Below are 26,925 nucleotides of genomic sequence, written 5' to 3'. Positions count from 1 at the left end.
TTAGTTGTTAATAAACTTTCAGATACAGGTAGCCCCTGCTATCTATAGTCTATCTTTCATTTTCCCACCCTGTCTCTCTGACTTAACTTGTCAATATTCATAGAGTCATACAGCATGGAAACAGGTCTTTTGGCCCAACTTGTCCATGCTGACCAGGTTTCCTAACCTGAACTACTTGGATTTGTCTGCACTTGGCCTATATCCCTCTAAACATATTCTATCCATGTACCTGTCCAAATGCCTTTTAAATGTTGTAATTGTACTTGCCTCTCCCACTTCCTCTGGTAACTCGTTCCATATATGCACCACCCTCTGTGTGCAAATGTTGCCCCTTCATGTGCCTTTTAAATTTTTCCCTCTCACCTTAAAACTATGGTTTTGGATTCCTCTACCCTGAGGAAAAGATCTTTGCTATTCAATTTAAAATTTTACAAACCTCGATAAAGTTACCCTTCAGTCTCCTATGCTCAGGGAAAATAGTCCCAGCCTATCCGACCTCCTCTTATAGCTCAAACCTTCCAGTCTCAGTAACATCCTTGTAAATATTTTTGCATCCTTTCCAGTTTAATAACATCCTTCCTATTGCAGGGCGACTAGAATTGTGCACAGCGTGTTGTATATGAGGGACTGGGTGTGTTTGTGGGAACGTGTGGTTGTGTGAGAGTGTGTGTATGTGCAATGGTCTGTGCATGTTTGGAAGAGGGAGTGTGTGACTGTGTCAGAGAGAGAGAGTGTGTTTGAGAAAGAGAGAGCGAGAGAGAGAGAGAGTGAGATAGTGTGCCTTTGCAGATGCTTTGTAATTTAAAATTAACAGCTGTTAGCAGCTGTCATCAAATGGAATCTGAAGTGATACACTTCATGATGGCAGGGTTGTGAATGTGAAATTTTATCCACTTGAAATGAGACAGCATAAAAGAACATATAATGCTAATATGACTTCACATGATGGCTGTAAGTTATTAATGGAAAGAATGAGCAAAGCTCCATTAGACACAAGGGCTGTCAGTAGGCTACCCTGCTGGGAAACTGCATTGTAGGTTTCCACTAAGCATGTATGGAAAAAATTGTTTCCTAAATAGTCTAACTCTAAGTTTAAATTACTAGCTTTTACAAATAATCATTTAGAAATATACAACTCGAGTAATGCTGAGAAGTGACACATTTTGTGGAAGGTTTTTGTCTTGCTTTGATCAGAACAATTTAGACAATACCAATTGCCAGGGAAAACCAACATTTATACTGCACTGACAGCAGAATATTCACTGGTTCGTAAGTGAAATCTGATTGGTAGCCTGCATTGCCATGGCCAAGAAGCCAGTAATGATGAGTGACAGTTATGTCAAGCTTCATTGAAATTTTGAATCAGTTGGTTGACTTTGTTTAAGCCATTGCCCTAAGAAATGAACCAGAGAAAAGCTCTCACTTACTTTGTTGAATTGATGCAGGCACAGTCTATGTGCATGTTCTTTCTGTCTGAAAGAACAGAGCCTTCTGTATTAATATATGCAGCTGCCAGCAGCATTGCACTATGAACTCCAAACTGGGTTGTCAGTGTAATCTTTGGCTCACAGGATCATCCAGCAAATGTTTCCCAATTATGGAACTGTATGTCATGTTGGACACTATTGCGAGTTTTGTAGGTGCGGGCTGGCTGGGTATAATCAATACCTTGCTGGTTGTGAACAGCTGAAGGGATCAATTTTGCACCTTCTTCAGTAATTCTATATCATTTTTATGACATACCTTTCAAGCCAGTTCAAAGAACTCTAAATGTGTTCTGACCAAGACATTTTTGCTTTTCAATTCTATCCCTCAAGAAATAAACCCTAGTGATTATTTTTTGCATAGCTTTATTAACCTTATCACTACTCTCTGTAATTTGTATGCCTGTCCAGAATCCACTGCACCTAACCCCATTTTAATACTTATATTGAATGCGTGATCAAATTGTTTCAAAACATATCACGTTACCCTTATCTACATTTAAGTTAATTTGCCAATTACATGCCCATTCTAAAATTTTATTAAGTTATTAATGCTCTACATTAACTGGCTGCTCAACTTTGTGGCATCCACAAATATAGAAACTGTACTTTCAGTTCAAGTCCAAATCACTCCCATAATTCATTAACGATGGGGATCCCACAACTAATCCTTCCCATGTTTTGCCAGTCTGAAAAACCTTTGCTCTCTATTTCCCGTTTACCAACTTGTCTGACATTTCACTTCTGACTCTGCATGCTGACCTTTTCCATGAGACTAATGAGCAAAACCCCTTTGAAGATCCACCATATCTTTGAATTTTACTTTTGTAAACATTGAAATAAGGTTTAAATAAATTCCAACGTGATCTTCTCTTTGAAATTCCTATTGACTAAATTTATTATTGTTTTGGTTTCTATAAGTTTGTCCGACACATCTTCAAATGAAAATTCCATTGCCTGTCCTAGCACCAAAGCTAAACTAATCGATTTATGTTTTTCTGGACTTTTTATATTAAATATCAAAACTCATTGACTTTTCCTATTTAATATGTGTACACTATATTTGTAATCAAGCCCTTATATCTCTGCCCTAACTTCTTTAATTATCTTTAATTCTTTGAGGAATGAATGATGTCATTGCTAGACTATTAATTCGGTAACTTAGAGAATGTTCTGTTTGAATCCCACTACGTCAGATGGTTGAATTTGAGTTCAATATACAATATCCAGAATTAAGAATCTAATGGTTACCATGAAACCATTGCTATTGTTGGAAAAACTTATCTGGATTCACTAATATCTTGCAGGGAAGGAAATCTGTAAACCTGACGTGGTCTGGCCTACATGTCACTCCAGAGCTACATCAATGTCCTTTGAAATAGCCGAGTAAACCATTCAGTTGTTCATTTGTTACAACGTCTCAATGAAGAAATTAAATTGGATGCACCACCTGGCATCAATGGCAGAAACAGCCCTGTCGACCCTGCAAAGACCACCCTACCAACGTAGTGGGGGCTAGTGCCAAAATTTGGAGAGCTGTCTCACAGAGTAGTCAAGCAACAACCTGACACAGTCATACTCACTGAATCATACTTTTCAGACAATGTCCCAGACACAACCATCACCATCCCTGAATATGTTCTGTCCCACTGGCAGGACAGATGAAGGAGAGGTGGCAGCACAGTGTGATACTGTCAGGAGGGAGCTGCCTGGGAGTCCTCAACATTGACTCTGGACCCCATGAAGTCTCATGGCTCCAGGTTAAACATGGGGGGCAAGGAAACCTCCTGCTGATACTGATCTCCCTCAGCAGATGAATCAGTACTCCTCCCTGTTGAACAATATTTACAGGAAGCATTGAGGATGGCAAGGACACAAAATGTACTCTGGGTGGGGGATTTCAATGTTCACCACCAAGAATGGCTCAGCAGCAGAATGACTGATCGAGCTGGTCGGGTCCTAAAGGACATAGCTGCTATACTGGGTCTGCGGCAGGTGGTGAGGGAATCAACAAGAGGGAAAACATACCAGACCTCATCCTTACCAATCTGCCAGCTGCAGATGCATCAGTACATGACAGTATGAGTAAGAGTGACCATCGAACAGTCCTTGTGGAGACAAAGTCCCACCTTCACAATGTGAATACGCTTCATCGTTCTGGATGTAGGTTTGCTCACTGAGCTGGAAGGTTCATTTCCAGATGTTTCATCACCCTATTAGGTAACATCTTCGGTGGGCCTCAGACAAAACACTGTACATGATTCCTGCTTTCTATTTATATATTTGGGTTTCTTTGGGCTGGTAATGTCATTTCCTGTGGTGATGTCATTTCCTGTGGTGGTGTCATTTCCTGTTCTTTTTCTCAGGGGGTGGTAGATGGGATCTAGCTCGATGTGTTTGTTGATAGAATTCTGGTTGAATGCCATGCTTCTAGGAATTCTTGTGTGCGTCGCTGTTTGGTTTGTCCTAAGGTGGATGTGTTGTCCCAGTCGAAGTGGTGTCCTTCCTCATCTGTATGTAAGGATACTAGTGTGAGAGGGTCATGTCGTTTTGTGGCTAGTTGGTGTTCATGTATTCTGGTGGCTAGTTTGCTGCCTGTTTGTCCAATGTAATGTTTGTTACCGTTCTTGCATGGTATTTTGTAAATTACATTAGTTTTGCGAGTTGTGTGTCATTATCACCGTGCGAAATGGGATAGACTTCGAACAGATCTAGTAACTCAAGACTGGGCATCCATGAGGCACTGTGGGTCATCAACAGCAGCAGAATTGTACTCCATCACAATCTGTAACGTCATGGCCTGGCAATGGTTTGGATGCGAGCAATAAGAGGTACAGTTAGCAAGTTTGCAGATGACACCAAAATTAAAGGTGTAGTGGATAGCGAAGATGGTTACCTCAGATTACAACAGGATCTTGACCAGATAGGCCAATGGGCTGAGAAGTGGCAGATGGAGTTTAATTCAGATAAATGCGAGATGCTGCATTTTGCGAAAGCAAATCTTAGCAGGACTTATACACTTAATGTAAGGTCCTAGGGAGTGTTGCTGAACAAAGAGACCCTACAGGTTCATAGCTCCTTGAAAGTGGAGTCGCAGATAGATAGGATAGTCAAGAAGGCGTTTGGTATGCTTTCCTTTATTGGTCAGAGTATTGAGTACAGGAGTTGGGAGGTCATGTTGCGGCTGTACAGGACATTGGTTAGGCCACTGTTGGAATATTGCCTGCAATTTAGAGGTTTACAAAATTATGAGGGGCATGGATAGGGTAAATAGGCAAAGTCTTTTCCCTGGGATCGGGGAGTCCAGAATTAGAAGGCATAGGTTTAGAGTGAGAGGGGAAAGATATAAAAGAGACCTAAGGGACTTTTTCACGCAGAGGGTGGTACGTGTATGGAATGAGCTGGCCAGAGGAAGTGATGGAGCTGGTACAATTGCAACATTTAAGAGGCATTTGGATGGGTATATGAATAGAAAGGGTTTGGAGGGATATGGGCTGGGTGCTGGCAGGTGGGACTAGATTGGGTTGGGATATCTGGTCGGCATGGACGGGCTGGACCAAGGGTCTGTTTCCATGCTGTACATCTCTATGACTCTATATCCCCCACTCAACCATTACCATCAAGCCAGAGATCAAAGGTCAGTGCAGGAGGGCATGCCAGGAACAGCATCAGGTATACCTGAAAATGAGGTGCCAACCTGGTGAAGCTACCAAACAGGACTACTTGCATGCCAAACAGCATGCTAAGCGATCTCAACCAACAGATCACATCTAAGTTCTGTAGTCCTGCTAGTTGTAGTATCTGCGTGGGTTTCCTCCAGGTGCTCTGGTTTCCTCCCATAGTCCAAAGATGTGCAGGTTAGGTGAATTTGGCCATGCTAAATTGCCCATAGTGTTAGATGCATTAGTCAGGGTAGGGGAATGGGTCTGGGTGGGTTGCTCTTTGGAGGGTCGGTGTGGACGAGTTAGGCCGAAGGACCTGTTTCCACAGATGTTTTTATATCAATCTATAATAGCAGCACTGAAAGCTCAACTATCTTCACAGATACCCATTAATGATTAAAAACTCAACTGAACCAGTCACAAATATACCATGAGTACTTCCATTGCACAGACTAAGACACATCAAAAGTATGTGAGAGACTGAGACACATTACACCACTTTTTCAAGGATACTCTAATCTATATGTGTCTCTTTTTAATTTCAATGTTGACCTGATTTCATTATTTATCTTGGTAGTTGTTCTTATTTACAAACTTGACGTCATCTCTGGACTCTAGACAACATTTCCTAGATTGTTCACTGCAGTTCTAATTCTTTATTAGTTTTTTTCCTATTTCTTTCCCTGGATCCATTATGGTCTTCTTAAATTCAGTGTTTTCCCCGATTTATCACTTTGGTCATTGTTTTATATATTCCTTTCAAATCTTTGTCTTAAACTTTATTATGCTGTGATTGCTATCACTCTCTGCTTAATATTCTTCCCTATTCTGGTTCATTTCCTATTACTATATCCAGCAGTGCTCCATCTTATGTTAGCCTTTATTCATATTCAACAAAAAGCATCCTGCAAACAGTATAAATATTCCATTCTCTATCTCCTTTTCTTTATCACTTTTTTCCAGTCTTTGGAGAAGCTCAGGCATGACTACAAGTTATTTGATGTCCTTCATTCATGCCATAAATTTTGTTTCATATTTCTTCCCCCACCTTCTTTTAACTATTTGATGGTCTACTGTAAAAGCTGTACAATCTGCTGTTTTGTTGTGCATATCCACTAGTCCCTTAAAGTACAAGGTCAGATAGATAAAGTGGTTGTCGATAAAGCATGGAACTGGAAAGAGCACAGCAAGTCAAGCAGCATCTGAGGAGCAGGGGAGTTGATGTCTCAACAGATGGGATACTTGCCTTCATTAGCTAAGACATAAAGTTCAAGAGCAGGGAGGTTATATTGTAACAGTATAAAATGTTGCTTCAGCCACAGCTAAGTACTGTGTGCAATTCTGGAATCCACATTATAGGTGGGAACATAGGAGGGTGCAGAGGAGATTTACCAGGATGATTCCTGGGCTAAGGAATTTTAGTTATGAAGAGAGATTGGGGCTGTTTTCCCTGGAGATTTAGCTGTGGGGGGAGGGAGGTGAAATGCATAAAATTATGAGGGACATAGGGTAGTCTGGAAGAAACGTTGCCCCTTAGTGGAGGGACCAATGACCCTGGAGCATAGATTTAAGGGGTAGGAGGTTTACAGAAATGTAAAGGATTTGTTTTCATCCAGAGAATGGTAGGAATCAGGAACATGATGTCTATGAAAGTGTGGGGGAGCCAGAAATCCTTACACCATTTAAGCTGTATTTAGATGTGCACTTGCGATGATTTGATGAACCATTTCTTTGACTGTTAGCATGATCAATCCATTCTCACAGAATCATCAAACCCCCACAGTGTGGTAAAAGGCCATTCAGCCCAACAAGTCCACATCGAACCTCCAAACCGCATCCCACTCGGACCCACCCCTCCTACCCTATCTCTGTAATCTTGCAATTCCTGTGGCTATTGCACCTAGCCTACACATCTCTGAACACTATGGGCAATTTAGCATAACCAATCCACCTAACTTGCATATCATTGGACTGTGGGAGGAAACTGAAGCACCCGGAGGAAACCCACACAGGGAGAATGTGCAAACTCCGCACAGACGTATTTTATATCAATCCACAATAGTAACACCGAAAGCTCAACTATCTTCACAGATACCCATTAAAGATTAAAAACTCAACTGGACCTGTCACAAATATACCATGAGTACTTCCATTGCACAGACTAAGACACATCAAAAGTATGTGAGAGACTGAGACACATCACACCACTTTTTCAAGGATAACACAGAGAATAAGTAGTGGTCTAGAGAATCATGCCCAGATTCCAACACATATTTTTAAACAAACCTTATAAGGGCACTTCTGTAGCTTTAATAGTTAAATGAATGCAGCCATGGCAACTCAAACCCATGTTCTGTCCTTGAAGAATTATTTCTACATGGATTTGAATAGAGTCTGACTCAGTGAAATCTGAACTCTGACTTTCATTAGACATTTAACACACCAGCTGAAAATAGCAGCGTACACATTCCTCATTGACATTGTAGCAACGTCTTGCAGCTACACAACATACACACACAATATTAAAATGTTACAAAGTCAAACAGTAGGTATTCCATGATCAGAGTAAAACACATTATAAAACATGAAAGCCATGGGAACTAGGTTTTATTCATCAGTCAAGATCAACACAGAAATATTTGAAATTCACTATATTGCTCAAACTGTATTTTATAATGAACAAATCACCACGCACGGGGAAAGATGTTTTATAAAAGCCAGCTAAAATGTGTTTGTGCCCATGTTTACTATTAAATCCATTATCATAAAATTTCTACATTTCTGAAGGACTGAGATTTCTACTGTTCACGTGGTGGTATTATTAATACATTTTTTATTTTGTTTAATATTGCAAACTGAAAAGAGCAGAAATTTTCTCTCTCGGTCACTATATAATCAAATTAAGCCTGATTTCTGCCCATAGGGTAGTGAATAATTTACAAATGTCTAGCCACTAATGGATTTGGTAATTATGCCAAATTTTTATTTTTGCGTAGGTTCCAGTAGAAATAACAACAGTTAATGATGGTGTACCTTCATGAAGAAGAATAAGAGAAAATAATGTAAAATTACATTTTTAAGATCTTCCTGAAAAACCGAAAAGCTGAAATAATAACCCTCTGTTCATACACTAGTTATTTATTGGTGCCCAATAAGTTGCTTGTCATTTGTTAACACATATCAAGTAAAAAAGATACTCTTGCTTGTAATGATTAAAGAACAGAGTAGCAGATAAAGATGAGATTTCAGTTTTGCAAATCAATGGCAGAGGATACTGCTTCAAAACAGACTTTAGATATTCAAATTTAATTGTGCATGCGTTCCTCACCGAAAGGTACTGGACCATATTTTTGCTTTGTCCATGAATAATGCCCATGTGACAAGAAAGTAACTCACATCAGGCCAAATTCAAAATCAGAGAAGTGACAGAGCCAGAAAAGCACATCAAGGAAATACCAGTTTGGGCTATCGATCATATGAGGAGAAAGTGAGGACTGCAGATGCTGGAGAGTCAGATTCGAGAGTGTGGTGCTGGAAAAGCACAGCAGGTCAGCAGCATTTAAGGAGCAGTAGAGTCGATGTTTCAGGCATAAGCCCTTTATCAGGAATGCCTGATGAAGACATTGCTGATTAAGGGTTTATGCTCAAAATGTCAACTCTCCTGCTGCTTAGATGCTGTCTGACCTGCTGTGCTTTTCCAGTGCCACACTTTTCGACCACAGATCACATGAGTCTGTGCTATCACAAAAGAGAAACAACATGGTGCAAAACAGTGGTAATATACATGCATAATCACATTTCATAGTTTAGGGAACAAAACTCGTAACAAGCTAGTTTGCTGTTCAGAGAATGATTTCATGTGATTTTTGATGATATAATCAGTAGATGATAGTACAGGCACACATTCTTTTATCCGAAATGTTCGGGACCAGCTGGTTTTTGGAATTCAAAACTTTTTGAATTTTGGAATAAGTGACAGTTCAACAGTAAAATTTTTAAAAATCTTACCGAACAGCAAACTCACTATGTCTACTACGGGCCCTGAGACAGAATTGAAGCCTGCCAGTGCTGGGCTGCGTCCACCCCATGTCACATCTGAGTGACATGCATCGGGTGGGTGTGAAATTGGGTTAACTGTTTACACGCCAAACAACCTTCTTGATGAGAAAGAAAACTTCACGAGAAAACCTTCGGATTTCAGAGCTTTTCGGATTTTGAGATTTTGGATAAAGGGTTGTCTACCTGTATATTGGCTTTTTCATAGTATGTCAAGGCAACATCAATAAAAGAATCCTTCTTGAAAGCGTGAAGAAGATCTGAGAGAATTGTTTATGCAGTGGGTGGATGAGAGAAACATTTATCAATGAGAGTCTCATTCGCTATACTAATAGCTTGAAAGTGTGCATCTTCAGCTTTTAATAATCACCCCTTTATGAGTTCAGCTCATTGTTTCCTCCTCCGGATACTTCATATTGATACATTATAGAATATCACAGTTAGATTACATTCGGCAAATGATGAACAAGCCCTACTACAGAATAATCCCAAACTGTCCAGGCCCTGTCAGTTCTGCTTTAACTCAGGTCTGTTGTGTTTATCACAACTGGTGGATGATTTATCTCATATGACTCTCAACAGCCATTATACATGTGGATTTATAATTGTGTCTTTCAGTTTTTTTAATCAAATGACGGCGTGAATTTTGCAGTCAGTGGTAAAGCAAGGAGTTCAGAAGAAATCATACTGGACTTGAAACATTAACTCTGGTTCTTTCTCCACAGATGCTGCAAGTCCTGTTGAGTTTCTTCATCATTTTCTGTTTTTGTATTTCAAACCTCCAGCATCCATGGTATTGCTTTTAATTGGCAAACCAATGATACTTACCGCTGACCCTGAATAAAACTGTGCTGAGAGTTCTGTGGCAAGGAAGTTTCCTCTCAATGTGCAACTGAATGTAGATGGTGTTTGAAGAACTGGCAATGATCTCATTTTAAACGTATCGAATTTTGAATGGCCTCAAAAGGGTTGAGACTAGGGAATCTAAAACATGGAGCAACAGTCTCAGGACAAGGGGACAATCAAGAGGAGGAAACTTTACTCAATTCAAAGGTTGTGAATGCTTGGAATTCTCAATACTGGAGGGATATGGATGCTCCATTGTTGAATATTTAAAGCTGGGAAATTTGGTCTATCAGGGAATTAAGGAGTGGATAGGAAAGTGGAGTTAATGCAGGCCTAATGGAGTGTAGAATTTACTTCGGCTCCTATTCCCTTTCTATTAGATTAGATTAGATTCCCTACAGTGTGGAAATAAGTCCACGCTGACCCTCCGAAGAGTAACCCACCCTGACACATTTCCCTCAGACTAATGCACCTAATGCTATGGACAATTTAGCATGGCCAATTCACCTAACCTGCACATCTTTGGACTGTGGGAGGAAACCGGAGCATCTGGAGGAAACCCACGCAGACAAGGGGAGAATGTGCAAACTCCACACAGACAGTCGCCTGAGGTTGGAATTGAACCTGGGACCCTGGCGCTGTGAGGCAGCAGTACTAACCACTGAGCGACTGTGCCGCCCCAAATTATTGTTTAATTCTTTATTGGGAATTCCCAAAGATGAACTGTAATGATGTTACAGGATGCCCAAGCAGCTAATCATATTCAATAATTCTCATAGAACCAGGAAATGAAAAGCACTAACAATCAAATCACTTTTTAAACATTTCATAGTGTGCAAGACAAAGATTGGGACATGCACAAGATTTTATTGTAAAAGCTGAAATATCATGAACAAATATTAAAACTTTTTAAAACTACTTAAAAACCTACTTTAAAAATCTAGGAACTAATCATAAGGGAAACATTTAGCAACATTTCACAAAGATGAAACTAAATTAAACATTTAGGGTTTAGATCAGTTGCTCAGCAACAGTTATCACTCAGACCATCATTAAAGACCATTTACATGAGGTTTAATAGGTTCTGGGGTTTCTAACAATTATGTGAGAATGTCCTGAGTGGGACATTTGCTAGAGCACTTTGGGAGTTTTTAAACTAGTTTGGCAGGGGTATGGGAATCAGAGCTACAGATGAGAGGAGAAGGTAGTTGTCAACAGGCAGAAATAGAATGCAGAAAGTCTGTCAGGAAAGATACACAGTTGATAGGGCAAAGGGATGGGTTAAAGTGTGTCAGTTTCAATGCAAGGAGTGTAAGGAATAAGAGTGATGAACTTAGAGCATGGATCAGAGCTTGGAACTACGATATTGCGGCCATAACGGAAACATGGATTTCACAGGGGCAGGAATGGTTGCTGGATGTTCCAGGGTTTAGATATTTTACAAAGAACAATGAGGGGAGTAAAAGAGGAGGGGGAGTAGCATTGTTAATTAAAGAATGCATCACAGCTGCAGGAAAGAAGGTTGTTGAGGAGGATTTGTCTACTGAGTCAGTATGGGCGGAAGTCAGTAACAGGAAAGGTGCAGTCACTTTACTGGGTGTTTTCTATAGACCTCTCGATAGCAGCAGAGAGATGGAAGAACAGATTGGACAGCAGGTCTTGGAAAGGTGCAGATGCAACAGAGTTGTTGTTAAGGGTGACTTCAACTTCCCCAATATTGATTGGAACCTCCTTAGTGCAGATGGTCTGGATGGAGCCAGTTTTTTCAGGTGTGTCCAGGAAGGATTCCTGGCTCAATATGTAGATAGGCCGACTAGGGGGAGGAGGCCATATTGGATTTGATGCTCAGAAACTAGCCAGGCCAGGAGACAGATTGGTGACAGTGACCACAACTGCCTCACCTTTACCATTGCCATGGAGAGGGATAGAAACAGACAGTATGGGAAGGTATTTAATTGGGGGAGGGGAAATTATACTGCTATAACAGAGGAACTGTGGAGTATAAATTGGGAATAATTGTTCTATGGGAAAGGCACAATTGAAATGTGGAGGCTGTTTAAGGAGCACTTGTTGTGAGTGTTGGATAACTTTGTACCACTGAGACAGGCAAGAAATGGGAAGGTGAAGGAGCCTTGGATGACAAGAGAAGAGGAGCTTCTTGTCAAGAGCAAGAAGGAAGCTTACTTAAGGTTGAGGAAGCAAAGATCTGGCACAGCTTCAGAGGATTATAGAGTAACTAGGAAAGAATTCAAAAATGGACTGAGGACAGCCAGGAGGGGGCACGAAAAAGCTTTGATGGGAAGGATCAGGGAAAACCCAAAGGCGTTCTACATTTATGTGAGGAATAAAAGAATGATCAGAGAGAGGGTAGGGCTGATCAGGCACAATAGAGGGAACTTGTGCCTGGTGTCTGAAGAGATGCAGGAGGCTCTAAATGACTTTTTTGCTTTGGTATTCACTAGGGAGAGGGATCTTGTTGATAGTGAGAACACTGTGGACCAAGTTAATAGGCTTGAACAGATTGATATTAAGAAAGTGGATGTGTTGGAAATTGTGGGAAGCATCAAGATAAGTCCGGACCAGATATATCCAAGGTTACTACGGGAAGCAAGGAATGAGATTGCTGTGCCTCTGGCGATGATCTTTGCACCTTCACTCTCCACAGGAGTAGTACTGGATGATTGGAGGGAGGCGAATGTTGTCCCTCTGTTCAAGAAATAGGGAAATCCCTGGGAATTAGAGACCAGTCAATCTTGCATCTTTGGTAAGCAAGTACTGGAAAGGATTCTGAGGAATAGGATTTATGACAATTTGGAAAATCATAGTTTGATTAAAGATAGTCAGCATGACTTTGAGAGGGGCAGGTCATGTCTCACAAGCCTTATTCAGGTCTTTGAGGATGTGACAAGACAGATTGATAAAGGTTGAGCAGTGGATGTGGTGTATATGGATTTCAGTAAGGCATTTGATAAGGTTCCCTATGGTAGGCTCATTCAGAAAGTTAGGAAGTATGGAATACAGGGAAATGTGGCTCTCTGGACACAGTATTGCCTGGCTGAAAGAAGACAGTGAGTGGTAGTGGATGTAAAGTATTCTGCCTGGAGGTCGGTGACCAGTGGTGTCCTGCAGGGATCTGTACTTGGGCCTCTACTCTTTATAGTTTTTATAAATGACTTGGATGAAGAAGTGGAAGGGTGGGTTAGTAAGTTTGCCGATGACACAAAGGTCGGTGCTGTTGTAGATAGTGTCGAGGGCTGTTGCAGGCTACAACCAGACATTGACAGGATGCAGAGCTGACTGAAAAGTGATAGATGGAGTTCAACCTCGATAAATGCGAGGTGATTCATTTTGGAAGGTCGAATTTGAATGCTGAATTTGGGGTTAAAGACAGGATTCTTGGCAGTGTGAAGGAACAGCAGGATCTTGGGGTCCACGTACATAGATCACTCAAAGTTGCCATCCATGTTGATAGGGTTGTTAAGAAGGCGTATGGTGTTCTGGCTTTCATTAACAGGGGGATTGAGTTTAAGAGCTGTGAGGTTTTGCTGCAGCTCTATAAATCCCCGGTTAGATCACACTTGGAATATTGTGTCCAGTTCTGGGATGCCTCATTATAAGAAGGATGTAAATGCTATAGAGAGGGTGCAAAGGGGATTTACCAGGATTCTGCCTGGATTGGAGGGCTTGTCTTATGAGGGTTGAGTGAGCTTGGGCTTTTCACACTGGAGAGAAGGAAGAGAGGTGACTTGATAGAGGTGTACAAGGTAATAATAGGCATACATAGAGTAGATAGTCAGAGGCATTTCCCCAGGGCAGAAATGGCTGTCACAAGGGGGCATAATTTTAAGGTGACTGGAGAAAGGTACAGAGGACATGTCAGAGGAAGGTTCTTTTACGCAGAGAGTAGTGGGTGTGTGGAATGCACTGCCAGTGGTAGTAGTAGAGTCAGAGACATTAGGGACATTTAAGTGACTGCTGGACAAGCACATGGATAGCAGTAAATTGAGGGATGTGTAGGTTATATAGATCTTAGATTAAGACAAATGCTCGGCACAGCATTGTGGGCCAAAGGGCTGTACTGTGCAGTACTGCTCAATGTTCTATGAAAAGGGAAAGTTTACAACAGATGAATTGGTTTTGCTGATTGCTACCTGTGAGGGAGTTGAAGGAAGGAAGAAGGGAACAGAAGAAGGACAGACATTCCTGCTGCCTGATTTTTTTTAAGAGGTGGCTGCAGAGATTGAGGATGCATGAGACTGCATCTCTTGGAATTCTCTAAATCCTCTAGTAGATTATTGTTACGGATTAGATGGTAATAAATGAAAACTGCTATTCGAGAAAGGATGAAGACAGCAGGGAGCATATAGCCTGACATCAATAGTAAGGAAAATATGATAATATTAGGAATGAGCTAATAGGGCATTTAGAAAGTCATACTCTGTTTTGGCAGAATCAACGTAGACTTGTGAAATGGAATTCCTGTTCTCATTCTTACTCCTGGTTTCAAAGCAGGAACCAAGATTCTCTCATCATTTGTGCTCCTGGTATTTATTTCACTGCAACATAATCTCAAGGGTTAATTTGGTAGAGTCATTGTCTGTCCATTTTGAAAGCTGCCATATTTTCAGACCATTTTTTTCTTTATAATTTATTTTTGAAACATGAGCAGTATACTAATAGCCATTCCTTACATGCTCTCGAACAGGTGACACCATTCTGAACCACTGTAATCCTAGTGGTATAAGTACACTCAAAAAGGGTGATCAGTCTGATTTAATTCTTATTCAATCCCCCTTTATTAGATGTTTAATACAACTGAATAACCTTTTAGGCCATTTGAGATGGTAGTTATGAGCCTATCACATTTCTTTGAGTATGGAGTCACACGTAGGCTAGACCTGGTAAAGGTTGCAGATTTTCTCCACTGAAGGACATTCATTAAACAGATGGGTATTTACCAAATAAATGTAATTTCATGATCACTATTATGAAGATTAGCTCTTTATTCCAGTTTTATTTAGAATAATGCTCACCAACTGATGTGGAAAATTTCAAATATTTCTGGATTAGTGCAGGTCTGGATTACAATGCGAGTTATTTTCAATTGAAAGGAACTATGCGACAGTGACTAAATGATCCTGCTTGACTGGAACAAATTAGTGCTGACAGAAAAAGGAGAAATGGTAACTTAATGTCACATTTACCTCAGAATATTATTACTCTCTAGAAATCTGTTGAATTATCTTATACAATACACTGAAGTTCAAGTTTTGATACAAACTTATCTTACCTTTAGATTCCTGATCAGCCCAAAATTTAATTATTTTTTCCTTAAAACCTCTGTTCTCTTCTCTTAGTTCTTTCTGCCACTGCCGCAGTTCTTGTATTTCTGAATCACAGCGAACCTGTGAGAGTGCAATCAGACACATTCAAAAACATGAAAAATTTGTTCAAGTTTTTTTAAAGTTTTGGTAACCTGTCTTGTTTGGGCCACTTTGAAAGGAATTGATTTAAACAGTTCTGGTGTTTCGTTGCACTGTTTTCTTCTGCTATTTCAATTTAGAACTCATGCTTCAATAGCATAACTTCAAGCATATTACATGAACAGGAATTGGGCAACTCCTGAAGCCTCTTTCAGCGTTTACAGCAGATTCGCAACTTAACTCCATGTAACTCTGAAGAAGAGTCAAATCAGACTGGAAATTTTAGTTCAGTTTCTCTTTCTAAAGATGCTTCCAGACTTGCTGAGTTTCTCCAACATATGTGTTTGATTCAGATTTGCAGAAGAAAGTTCTAAACTTCTACTGCCTTTTGCACATGAAGATACTGGCTAACCTCACTCCTGAAAGGTCTGTCTCAAATTTGTTGACTCTTCATAATCATAGATGTTCCAACTAGTTGAACTAGCTTCTCTGTAACTCCCCCATTTGTATAGTCTCTCTTAATCTAGAAGGCTGGAGTATAAGGATGCAGTTGCTTTGCTGCAGTTACACAAACCCTGGTTACAGCCCACTCGAAGTACTGTGAGCAGGTCTGGTACCACACCTTAGGCAGGATACAGGCCTTGGAGAGTGTACATCGTAGGTTACTAGAATAATAAACTGGACTTAGGGGGTTAAGTTATGAGGAAAGCTTATACAAAAAAGGCCTGTATTCTCTAGAATTTAAAAGGTTAACAACAATCTGAAACCTTAGGATACATAAAGATAACCTATTTCCAATGATTCTAGAACCGGGGGCACAGTCTGAGAATTAGGGCCAAACCATTCAGGAGAGATGTTAGGAAGCATTTCCACACACAAAGATATTTGGAACACTCTTCTACAAATGACAGTGGATGCAGGATCAGCCACTAAATTTAAATCTAAAATAAATACGTTTTGGTTAAGCAAAACTATTATAGGATATGGACCAAAGGCAGGTATGTGGCTTTAGGCCACACATCAGCCATGATCTCATTGAGAGATGGAATAGCTGAATGGCCTACTTGTTCCTATGTTCCTGTTTTCCCATGTAGATTGCAGAAGCATTCACCAGTGGGACATGGAGTGTAAAGCATGAAGCTTTTTCTGTTCAGGAATCTTGATGATCATGTAAGTACACAGATAATTTCCTTTGTGGAAGTCATACTCATTAGTGAGTGATTACAGATGGGGGAAGGGTGGGGAGTCATGTTGGTGGTGGTGACACAGAAAAGTCCTTTCATTGGGGAATTTATCAATGGGGAGGTCTGTGTCTGCACTGGCACATCCAATTTCTGATGCACAAATGATGCCAATAGCCATTAGAGAGGAATGTCGAGAGGTGAACCCTGTTACAAGACAGTCCTAGAGGAATGATAAATCACAGACTGATAAATCTAATGAGGTCTTTTGGAGGAAGCATTCTGGAAGATGTTTGAGATAATTTATAGGAGCAATATGTTGAACACCTAACTAGGCACTGGTTATTCTAGATACAGTATACTAATATATAATGAGAAAGAGCTAACCTATATCTTGTTGTAAATTAACCTTTCAGTAATAATGACCATAGTATGACAGAATTTTTCATTAAGTCTGGAAAAGATACAGTTCAACTTGAAATGAAGGTTTTTAATTTTGCTTGCGCCGAGCCTCACTGGAGCACTGCAACAGCCTGAAACAGACATGTTGGTGGTATGTTGAAGTGGCAGGTAAATGGAAGCTCAGGGTCATTTTTATGGACAGTTACAATGCTCTAGCTAGGTTCAGTGCAAACTGGAAGCAAAGCATCTCACTTTCTGTTTGGAGGCTCTGCAATCTTCAGTCCTCAACATCAAGTTCAATAATTTTGAAACCTGAACACCTCCTTCCATGTCCTTTACCCACCCCCATACCCCAGGCCCTGTCATGACATGGACTGTATTCAGCTCAGCCAAGCCATTTTCACCTACTCATGGTCCCCATTGTCAGCTTTTCTCCTTCCCCAGCTTATTTCTATTTGTCTGCCTAATTTTCTTTCTCTCCCTCTGGATTTTGTCTCCATCCATCCACTCAGCCCTTCCTCTATCCCCATCCCCAGTCATCAGCATATACTGTACACTACCTTTCAGTTCTGAAGAAGGGTAACTGGACCCAAATGTTAAATCTGTTTTCTCTCCACAAATGATGTCAAACTTGCTGAATTTCTCCAGCAACTTCTGTTTTCATTTCAGATCTTCAGCATCCACAGTTCTTTGTTTTATTTGAAGATTTGATAGCAGATAGGCAATGGCTACTTTTAAAGAATTAATGCTTGTTTTCAAATATATATATATATTTCTTTAATGCAAAAATACCCAACAAACAAAAAAGAGACAGCCATGGCTAACAAGGGAAATTATAGATAGTATTAGATAAAATGAGGAGGCTTATAAAGTTGCCAAAAACATTAGCTTTCGGAGCACTGCTCCTTCAACCACCTGATGAAGGAGCGTCGCTCCGAAAGCTAGTGCTTCCAATTAAACCTGTTGGACTATAACCTGATGTTGTGTGATTTTTAACTTTGTACACCCCAGTCCAACACCGGCATCTCCAAATCATGGCCAAAAACATTGTAAGCTGAGGATTGGTGAATATTAGGATTCAGAAAAATTTGACCAAGAAATTATAAAGAAAAAAAAGAGAAAGAATGTAAAATAGTAAGAAATATAAAAAAACAGAAATATAAAAAAAGCAGCTTCTATAGGTATGTAAAAAGGACAAGATTAGCAAAGACAAATGTGGGTCCAAATAGATCAGAGATAATAGGAAATAGAAAATTGACAGAGAAGTTAAGTAGTACTTTGTGACTATCATCGCAGAGGAATAATTAAGATCCAGGGGTCAAGTGTAATTGTGGAATGAAAAGAGATTAGTATTAATAGCATTGCAGCACTGGAGAAATTAATGGGACTGAAAATGTACAAATACTTAGGATCCAATGATTTTCACAACTGAGAGTTGAAAGAGAAGGATATAGAGATATTGGATGCTGTGGTAATCACTTTCAAAATCTGATTAATTCTGCAATGATGCAGACACATTGGAAGGTTGCAGAAGTATCCTCAATGTTTAAGAATAGAGGAGGGAGAGTTGGGGACCTAAAGACATCAATAGTAGGGAAAAATACAAGAATTGGTTATAAAGGACATGATTACTGGATGTTTATAAAATACTTGTCTGATTGGATAGTCAACTTGAATGTTTGAAGGAGAAATCATGTTTGACAAATTTAAAAAGAATTTTTGATGATTCCATCTGCATATTTGAGAAGGAGGAACTAGTGGATGCTGTGTGTTTGGATTTTTAGAAGATTTTTGATAAAGTCCCACTTTATCAAATTAAATTAAATTGCTTGGGGTTGGGGGTAATATACTATCATAGACTGAGGATTGGTTAACAGACAGAAAGCCGAAAGGAATAATAAATGATCATTCGCAGTTGGCAAGTTGTGACCAGTGAATAATCAAGGAAGAGTGTTTGGGCCCAGTTGTTCACAATATATACCAATAACTTGGATGTGCAAGCCAATTGTAATTTTTCCAAGGTTGCAGATAATATGAAACTTGATGGGAATCAGTTGTGAGGAAGATGAGGGGGCAGGCAGGACCATAGCAGATGGAATATAATGTTTGAGTAGTGTCAGCTTATTCACACTGGTAGGAGGAACAAGGGTGCAGAATACTTCTTAAGTAATAAGAAAATCGTTGATATCCAAGGGACCTAGGTCACCTTGTTCCTAAGTCACTGAAGCAAGTGCAGCAAGCAATTCAAAGATAATCTTTTAAAGGTTAACCTTTTTCTCAGGGAAATTTGAGTAGCAAAGAAATTTGTTTCAACTGAATAGAACACTGATGTGACCATGCCATGAGTATGTGTGCAGTTCTGGTCCTCTTGTCTATGGAAGGATATACCTGGCCCACAGATGAAGTACTGCAGAGGTTCATCGGACTGATTCCTGGGATGGGAGGATTGTCCTATGAGGTCAGATTGAGGACACCCTGTTCTAAAAGGTTTAGAAGAATGAGATGTGATCTTGTAAAAACTCACAAAATTCTTAAAGACATAGACAGAGCAGATGCACTCAGGATATGTCCCTGGCTGTGAGGTTCACAACGAGGGGATGCAATCTCAAAATGAAACATAAAACATTCAGGATTGAGATGAGGGTGAACTTCACCAGTAGGGTTGTGGACCCAGAGAATTTTCTACCCAGAGGGCTGTGGAAACTCAGTTACTGAATATGTTCAAGACAGATATTAATATATTTCTCATTACTAATGACATCAATAGATATGAGGCAGTGCTAGAATATAGCATTAAAGTAGAAGATCTGCCATGACTTAGACTGGCATTGGAGGCTAGAGGTGCTGAATGTCCTCCATCTGTTCCTATGTTCTTATGATACTCCCAGGAACACTACCATTAACTCATAGAGATGTACAGCACGAAAATAGACCCTTCAATCCAATTCATCCATGCCGCCCAAATATCCTAACTTAATCTAATTTCATTTGTCAGCACTTGGCCCATAGCCCTCTAATCAGCATGGTGGCACAGTGGTTAGCACTGCTGCCTCACAGCGCCAGAGACCCGGGTTCAATTTCCGCCTCAGGCAACTGATTGTGTGGAGTTTGCACGTTCTCCCCGTGTCTGCGTGGGTTTTCTCTGGGTGCTCCGGTTTCCTCCCAAAGTCCAAAGATATGCAGGTCAGGTGAATTGGCTATGCTAAATTGGCCGTAGTGTTAGGTAAGGGGTATATGTAGGGGTATGGGTGGGTTGCGCTTCAGCGGGGTGATGTGGACTTGTTCGGCCGAAGGGCCTGTTTCCATACTGTAAGTAACCTAATCTAATCCCTTCCTATCCAGATGCCCTTTAAATGCTGTAATTGTACCAGCCTCCATCACTTCTTCTGGCAGTTCGTTCCATCTACTGTACGCACTACCCTCTGTGTGAAAAAGTTACCCCTGAGGTCCCTCTTATATCTTTCCCCTCTCACCCTAAATCTATGCCCTCTAGTTTTGGACTATCCTACCCAAAGGAAAATACCTTGTCTATTTATCTTATCCATGCCCCTCACGATTTTACGGATCTCTATCAGGTCACCCCCAGCCTTCGACGCTCCAGGGAAAACAGCCCCAGCCTGGTCAGCCTCTTCCTATAGCTCAAATCCTCCAACCTTGGCAACATCCTTGTAAATCTTTTCTGAATCCTTTCAACATACATGACATCATTTCAATAGGAAGGAGACCAGAACTGCGTGCGATATTCTAAAAGTGGGCTAACCAATGTCCTGTGTAGCCGAACATGACCCGCCAACTCCTCTACTCAATGCTCTGAACAATAAAGGAAAGCATATCAAGCACCTTCTTCACTATTCTGTCTACCTGCGACTCTAGTTTCAAGGAACTATGAACCTGCACTCCAAGGTCTCTTTGTTCAGCAACACTCCCCAGGACCTTACCATTAAGTGTATAAGTCCTACTCTGATTTGACTTTTCAAAATGCAGCATCTCGCATTTATCTGAATTAAACTCCATCTGCCACTTCTCAGCCCATTGTCCCATCTGATCAAGATCCCATTGTACTCTGAGGTAACCTTCTTCGCTGTCTTTCAGCACTCTGTGACTGGTTGAGCAGTCGAGTAGAAGCCTCCAGTTCTCATATAATATTACCAAATGCATCCATTAGCTATTAGTATTCAAAACAACTGCAGCCTGGTGTATCCAGACACTGAGTTCTCCCTGCCTTCTGACTGAGGATCTCACTAGGTGAAAGTGAGGACTGCAGATGCTGGAGATCAAGCATAAGTCCTTCATCAGGAATTAGCTCATTCCTGCTCCTCAGATGCTGCCTGAGCGGCTGTGCTTTTCCAGCACCACATTCTTCAGTTGAGAATCTCAAACTGTTGCTTAAAATCCTGGTCAATGAGCTGAACAAGTGTACATAGAACATAGAACATTACAGCGCAGTACAGGCCCTTTGACCCTCGATGTTGCGCTGACCTGTGGAACCAATCTGAAGCCCATCTAATTTATACTATTCTATTCTCGTGCATATGCCTATCCAATGACCATTTAAATACCCTTAAAGTTGACGAATCTACTACTGTTGCAAGCAGTGTGTTCCACACCCGTACTACTCTCTGAGTAAAGAAACTACCTCTGACATCTGTTGTACATCTATCACCCCTCAGTTTAAAGCTATGTCCCCTTGTGCTAGCCATCGTTATCCAAGGAAAAAGGCTCTCACTGTCCAACCTATCTAACTTCTAGTTATATTATATGTCTTAATTAAGTCACCTCACAGCCTTCTTCTCTCGAACAAAAATAGCCTCAAGTCCCTAGGCCTTTCCTCGTAAGACCTTCCCTCCATACCAGGCAACATCCTAGTAAATCTCCTCTGAACCCTTTCCAAAGCTTCCACATCCTTCCTGTAATGCAATACTCCAAACATGGCTGCACCAGAGTTTTGTACAGCTGCAGCATGATCTCATGGTTCCAAAACTCAATCCCTCTACCAATAAAAGTTAACAACCCTATCAAACTGGGTGGCAACTTTCAAGTATCTATGTACCTGGACACCGAGATCTCTCTGCTCATCTACACTACCAAGTCTTACCATTAGCCCAGTACTCTTTATTCCTGTTGCACCTTCCAAAGTGAATCAACTCACACTTTTTAGCATTAAACTCCATTTGCCCCCTCTCAGCCCAGCTCTACAGCTTATCTATGTCCCTCTGTAACCTACAATATCTTTCATCACTATCCACAACTCCACCGACCTTAGTGTCATCCACAAATTTACTAACCCATCCTTCTCTGCCCTCATCTAGGTCATTTATAAAAGTGACAAACAACAGTGGGCCAACAGATCCTGTGGTACCCCATTAATAGGAGAAAGTGAGGACTGCAGATGCTGGAGATCAGAGCTGAAAATGTGTTGCTGGAAAAGCGCAGCAGGTCAGGCAGCATCCAAGGAGCAGGAGAATTGACTTTTCGGGAAGTTCCTGAAGAAGGGCTCATGCCCGAAACGTCGATTCTCTTGCTCCTTGGATGCTGCCTGACCTGCTGCGCTTTTGTACCCCATTAATAAGTGAACTCCAGGATGAATATTTCCCATCAACTACCACCCTCTGTCTTCTTTCAGCTTGCCAATTTCTGATCCAAACCACTAAATCATCCTCAATCCTATGGTTCCATATTTTGTGTAATAGCCTACCGTGGGAACCGTATCAAACGCTTTACTGAAATCCACCTACACCACATTAACCACTTTACCTTTATCCACCTGTATGGTCACCTTCTCAATGAACTCAATAAGGTTTGTGAAGCACTACCTGCCCTTCACAAAACTGTGTTGACTATCCCTAATTAACTTATTCCTTTCTAAATGATTATAAATCCTCTTTCTCATAACCCTTCCTAACACTTTACCCATAACTGAGGTACGGCTCACTAGTCTGGTGGCATGGTGGCACAGTGGTTAGCACTACTGCCTCACAGTGCCAGAGACCCAGGTTCAATTCCCGCCGCAGGTAACTGTCTGTGTGAAGTTGCACATTCTTTTTGTGTCTGCGTGGGTTTCCTCCGGGTGCTCCGGTTTCCTCTCACAGTCCAAAAATGTGCAGGTTGGGTGAATTGGCCATGCTAAATTTCCCATAGCATTAGATGAAGGGGTAAATGTAGGGGAATGGGTCTGGGTGGGTTGCTCTTCGGAGGGTCGTTGTGGACTTGTTGGGCCGAAGGGCCTGTTTCTACACTGTAAGTAATCTAATCTAATCTATAATTACCAGGGTTGTCTCGACTCCCCTTCTTGAACAAAGGAACAACATTTGCTATACTCCAGTCTTCTAGCACTATTCCTGTAGACAATGATGACATAAAGATCAAAGCAAAAGGCTCTGCTATCTCCTCCTTCGCTCCCCAGAGAATCCTAGGATAAGTTCCATCCAGCCCAGGTTTATCTATTTTTACATTTTCCAGAATTGCTAACACCTCAATCCCATCTAGTCTAGTAGCCTGTATCTCAGACTTCTCCTTGACTACATTGTCTTTTTCTTGTGTGAATACTGACAAAATGTATTCATTTAGCGCTTCCCTTATCTCCTCTGATTCCACACACAACTTCCTGCTACTATGCTTGATTGGCCCTAATCTTACTCTAGTCATTCTTTTATTCCTGATATGTTTGAAAGCCTTAGGGTTTTCCTTGATCCTATCTGCCAATGACTTCTCCTGTCCCGTCCTGGCTCTTCTTAGCCCTCTCTTTGGATCTTTTCTGGCTAACTTACAACTCTCAAGCCCCTTAACTAAGCCATCACATCTCATCCTAACATAAGCCATCTTCTTCCTCTTGACAAGAGATTCAAATTCCTTAGTAAACCACAGCTCCCACGCTGGACAACTATCTCCCTGCCTGACCAGTACATGCTTATTAAGGACTCACAATAGCTGTTCCTTTCAATTGTCCCCATCCCCTGCGGTTTCCTTCCCCATCCCGTGCTTCCTAAATCTTGCCTAATTGCATTGTAATTGCCTTTCCCCCAGCTATAACTTTTGCCCTGCGTTATATACCTATCCCTTTCCATCACTAAAGTAAACATAATCGAATTGTGGTCACTATCACCAAAGTGCACACCTACCTCCAAATCTAACATGTGGCTGGGTTCATTACCCAGTACCAAATCTAATGTGGCCTCGCCCCCTGTTGGCCTGTCTACATATTGTGTCAGGAAATCCTCTTGCATGCATTGGACAAAAACTGACCCATCTAAAGTACTTGAGCTATAGTATTCCCAGTCAATATTTGGAAAGTTAAAGCCCCCATAACAACTACCCTGTCACTCTTGCTCCTATTGAGTATCGTCGTTGCTATTCCTTCCTCTACATATCTGGAACTATTTGGAGACCTATAGAAAACTCCCAACAGTGTAACCTCTCCTTTCCTGTTTCCAATCTCAGCCCATACTACCTCAGTAGAGGAGTCCTCAAATAGCCTTTCTGCAGCCGTAATATGATCCTTGATTAACAGTGCCACACCGTCCCCTCTTTTACCATTTTCTCTATTCTTACTGAAACATCTAAATCCCAGAAGCTGCAATAACTATTCCTGTCCCTGCTCTACCCATGTCTCTGAAATGGCCACAACATCAAAATCCCAGGTATCAACCCATGCTGCAAGTTCACACCTTATTCCAGATGCTCCTGGTATTGAAGTACACACATTTCAAACCAACATCCTGATTGCCGGTGCCTTCTTGCGATCTTGAAAGCTTAGTTCTGACTTCACTACTGTCAACCTCCCGTATACTCAGACTACAATTTTGGTTCCCATCCCAATGTACATTAGAGACTATGGGCTACTTGCACCCTCACCCACTCTTCTTTTCAAATTTGCATTGAGAGGCAGCAATGCCATCAAAGACCACAAATTTCAATGTGCAACCACATCTGAACTCGTCCTCACAGACAACTGGAACTCTTGCTCACAACACATATCCTGGCTATTTCAGGACGTTCACAATACCCTGCTGGCTCTGTCTGTTCAGATGCAAATTTTCAAGCGGTTTAGTCACCCTTTGCGTGATTCTGCACTTGTAGCAATTTTCCAACAAAAAATGTTAGACTAACTGTTCTATCATTCTTTAGTTTCCTTCTCTCACCTTCATTGAGCATGTTGGAGGCTGAGGGGTGACCTTACAGAAGTTTATAAAATCATGAGGCAAATTCATAGGGTGAATAGCCAAGGTCTTCTTCCCAGGGTAGGGGAGTCCAAAACTAGAGGGCACAGGTTTAAGGAGAGAGGGGTAAGATTTAAAAAGACCTGAGGGGTAACTTTCTCACAAAGAGCTGTCCAGAGGAAGTGGGTTCAATTGTAACATTTAAAAGTCATCTGGATGGATACATAAATAGGAAAGATTTAGAGGAATATGGGCCAAATACTGGCAAATGAGACTAGGTCAGATTGGGATATCTAGTTGATGTGGAAGAGTTGGACTGATTTGTCTGTTTCTGTGCAGTGTGACTTTATAATGTTCAATTTTCCAGTCTAAATGAACAATTCCCATACTGTGGAAGATTATAGTTCAAGAATCCACACTGATGTTAACTATTTCCTTCAAATCACTGGGAAGGAAACCATCTAGAACATAGAAAAATACAGCGCAGTACAGGCTCTTTCGCCGTCAATGTTGCTCTGATCCAAGCCCACCTAACCTACACTAGCCCACTATCCTCCATATGCCTATCCAATGCCCGCTTAAATGCCCATAAAGAGGGAGAGTCCACCACTGCTACTGGCAGGGCATTCCATGAACTCACGACTCGCTGAGTAAAGAATCTATCCCTAACATCTGTCCTATACCTGCCACCCCTTAATTTAAAGCTATGCCCCCTCGTAATAGCTGACTCCATACGTGGAAAAAGGTTCTCATGGTCAACCCTATCTAAACCCCTAATAATATTCCAGATGTGGCCGCACCAGAGTTTTATACAACTGCATCATGACCTCAGGACTCCGGAACTCAATTCCTCTACCAATAAAAGCCAGTACGCCATATGCCTTCCTCACCGCACTATTTACCTGGGTGGCAACTTTCAGAGATCTGTGTACATGGACACCAAGATCCCTCTGCTCATCCACACTACCAAGTATCCGACCATTAGCCCAGTACCCCATCTTCTTGTTACTCTTACCAAAGTGAATCACCTCACACTTACCTACATTGAACTCCTGATCCTGGTGACTTTCCACCTTTTATAGCCATAATTTTCCTCAGTACTTTTTTTTGTTATTACGCGACAGAATCCCAGATATCATGGAATGTTGGACTTTATGGTGATGATGGACGAGACGAAATACATTGAACAATATATTTTAATAATAGACAAATGTTCTGACAGTCAGTTAGCTTAATTGACTGTACAGCTGGTTTGTGATGCAGAGTGCTGCAAACAGTGTAGGTTCAATTCCCACACCAGCTTAAGTTACTGCCAAGGCCCTTCCTTTTAATCTCTCCCCTCATCCAAGGTGTGGTAATCCTCAGGTTAAACCACTCCTGAGAGAGCAGCTCTATGTCCTCTGGGACTATGCAACTTTACTTAAATAGTTTTCCAAATACAATGTTCACCAAAAGCTTTTAAAGGTTACAAAAACTAAAAATAAGGCAAGAGGAATGTTGGGATTTTTTCTCAAGAAGGCAAGAATACAAAGGGGTGCAAACTTTAGTCCAATTACATAGAATTCTAGTTAAGCTCATAAAGCTGAGTTCAGTTCTGGCCAGCACACCCAGAAACATGATATTGGCCTTGAATAGAGTACAGCACAGGGTCAAAAGAATGAGATAATAATTAAAACGATTAAAATAAAAGAATAGATTAGGTAAGCTCGACTTGC

General features: G+C 41.0%; 1 protein-coding gene across 5 annotated transcripts in view; it reads right to left on the bottom strand.

The window, feature by feature from the left end:
- The window catches only part of iqck (IQ motif containing K), a 100,219-nt gene that overhangs the window by 4,441 nt on the left and 68,853 nt on the right, over positions 1 to 26,925 (bottom strand). For all 5 annotated transcript variants that reach the window (XM_043712177.1, XM_043712178.1, XM_043712179.1 and 2 more), the window contains one exon: positions 15,339 to 15,453. In XM_043712177.1, the coding sequence (XP_043568112.1) occupies positions 15,339 to 15,453 (115 nt within the window). The remainder of the gene's footprint in view (positions 1 to 15,338; positions 15,454 to 26,925) is intronic.

This window comes from Chiloscyllium plagiosum, chromosome 21, assembly GCF_004010195.1.
Source record: "Chiloscyllium plagiosum isolate BGI_BamShark_2017 chromosome 21, ASM401019v2, whole genome shotgun sequence".
Classification (NCBI taxonomy): Eukaryota; Metazoa; Chordata; class Chondrichthyes; order Orectolobiformes; family Hemiscylliidae; genus Chiloscyllium; species Chiloscyllium plagiosum.
Note: the sequence above shows the minus strand (reverse complement) of the source record. Positions and strands in the feature narration are given on the sequence as shown.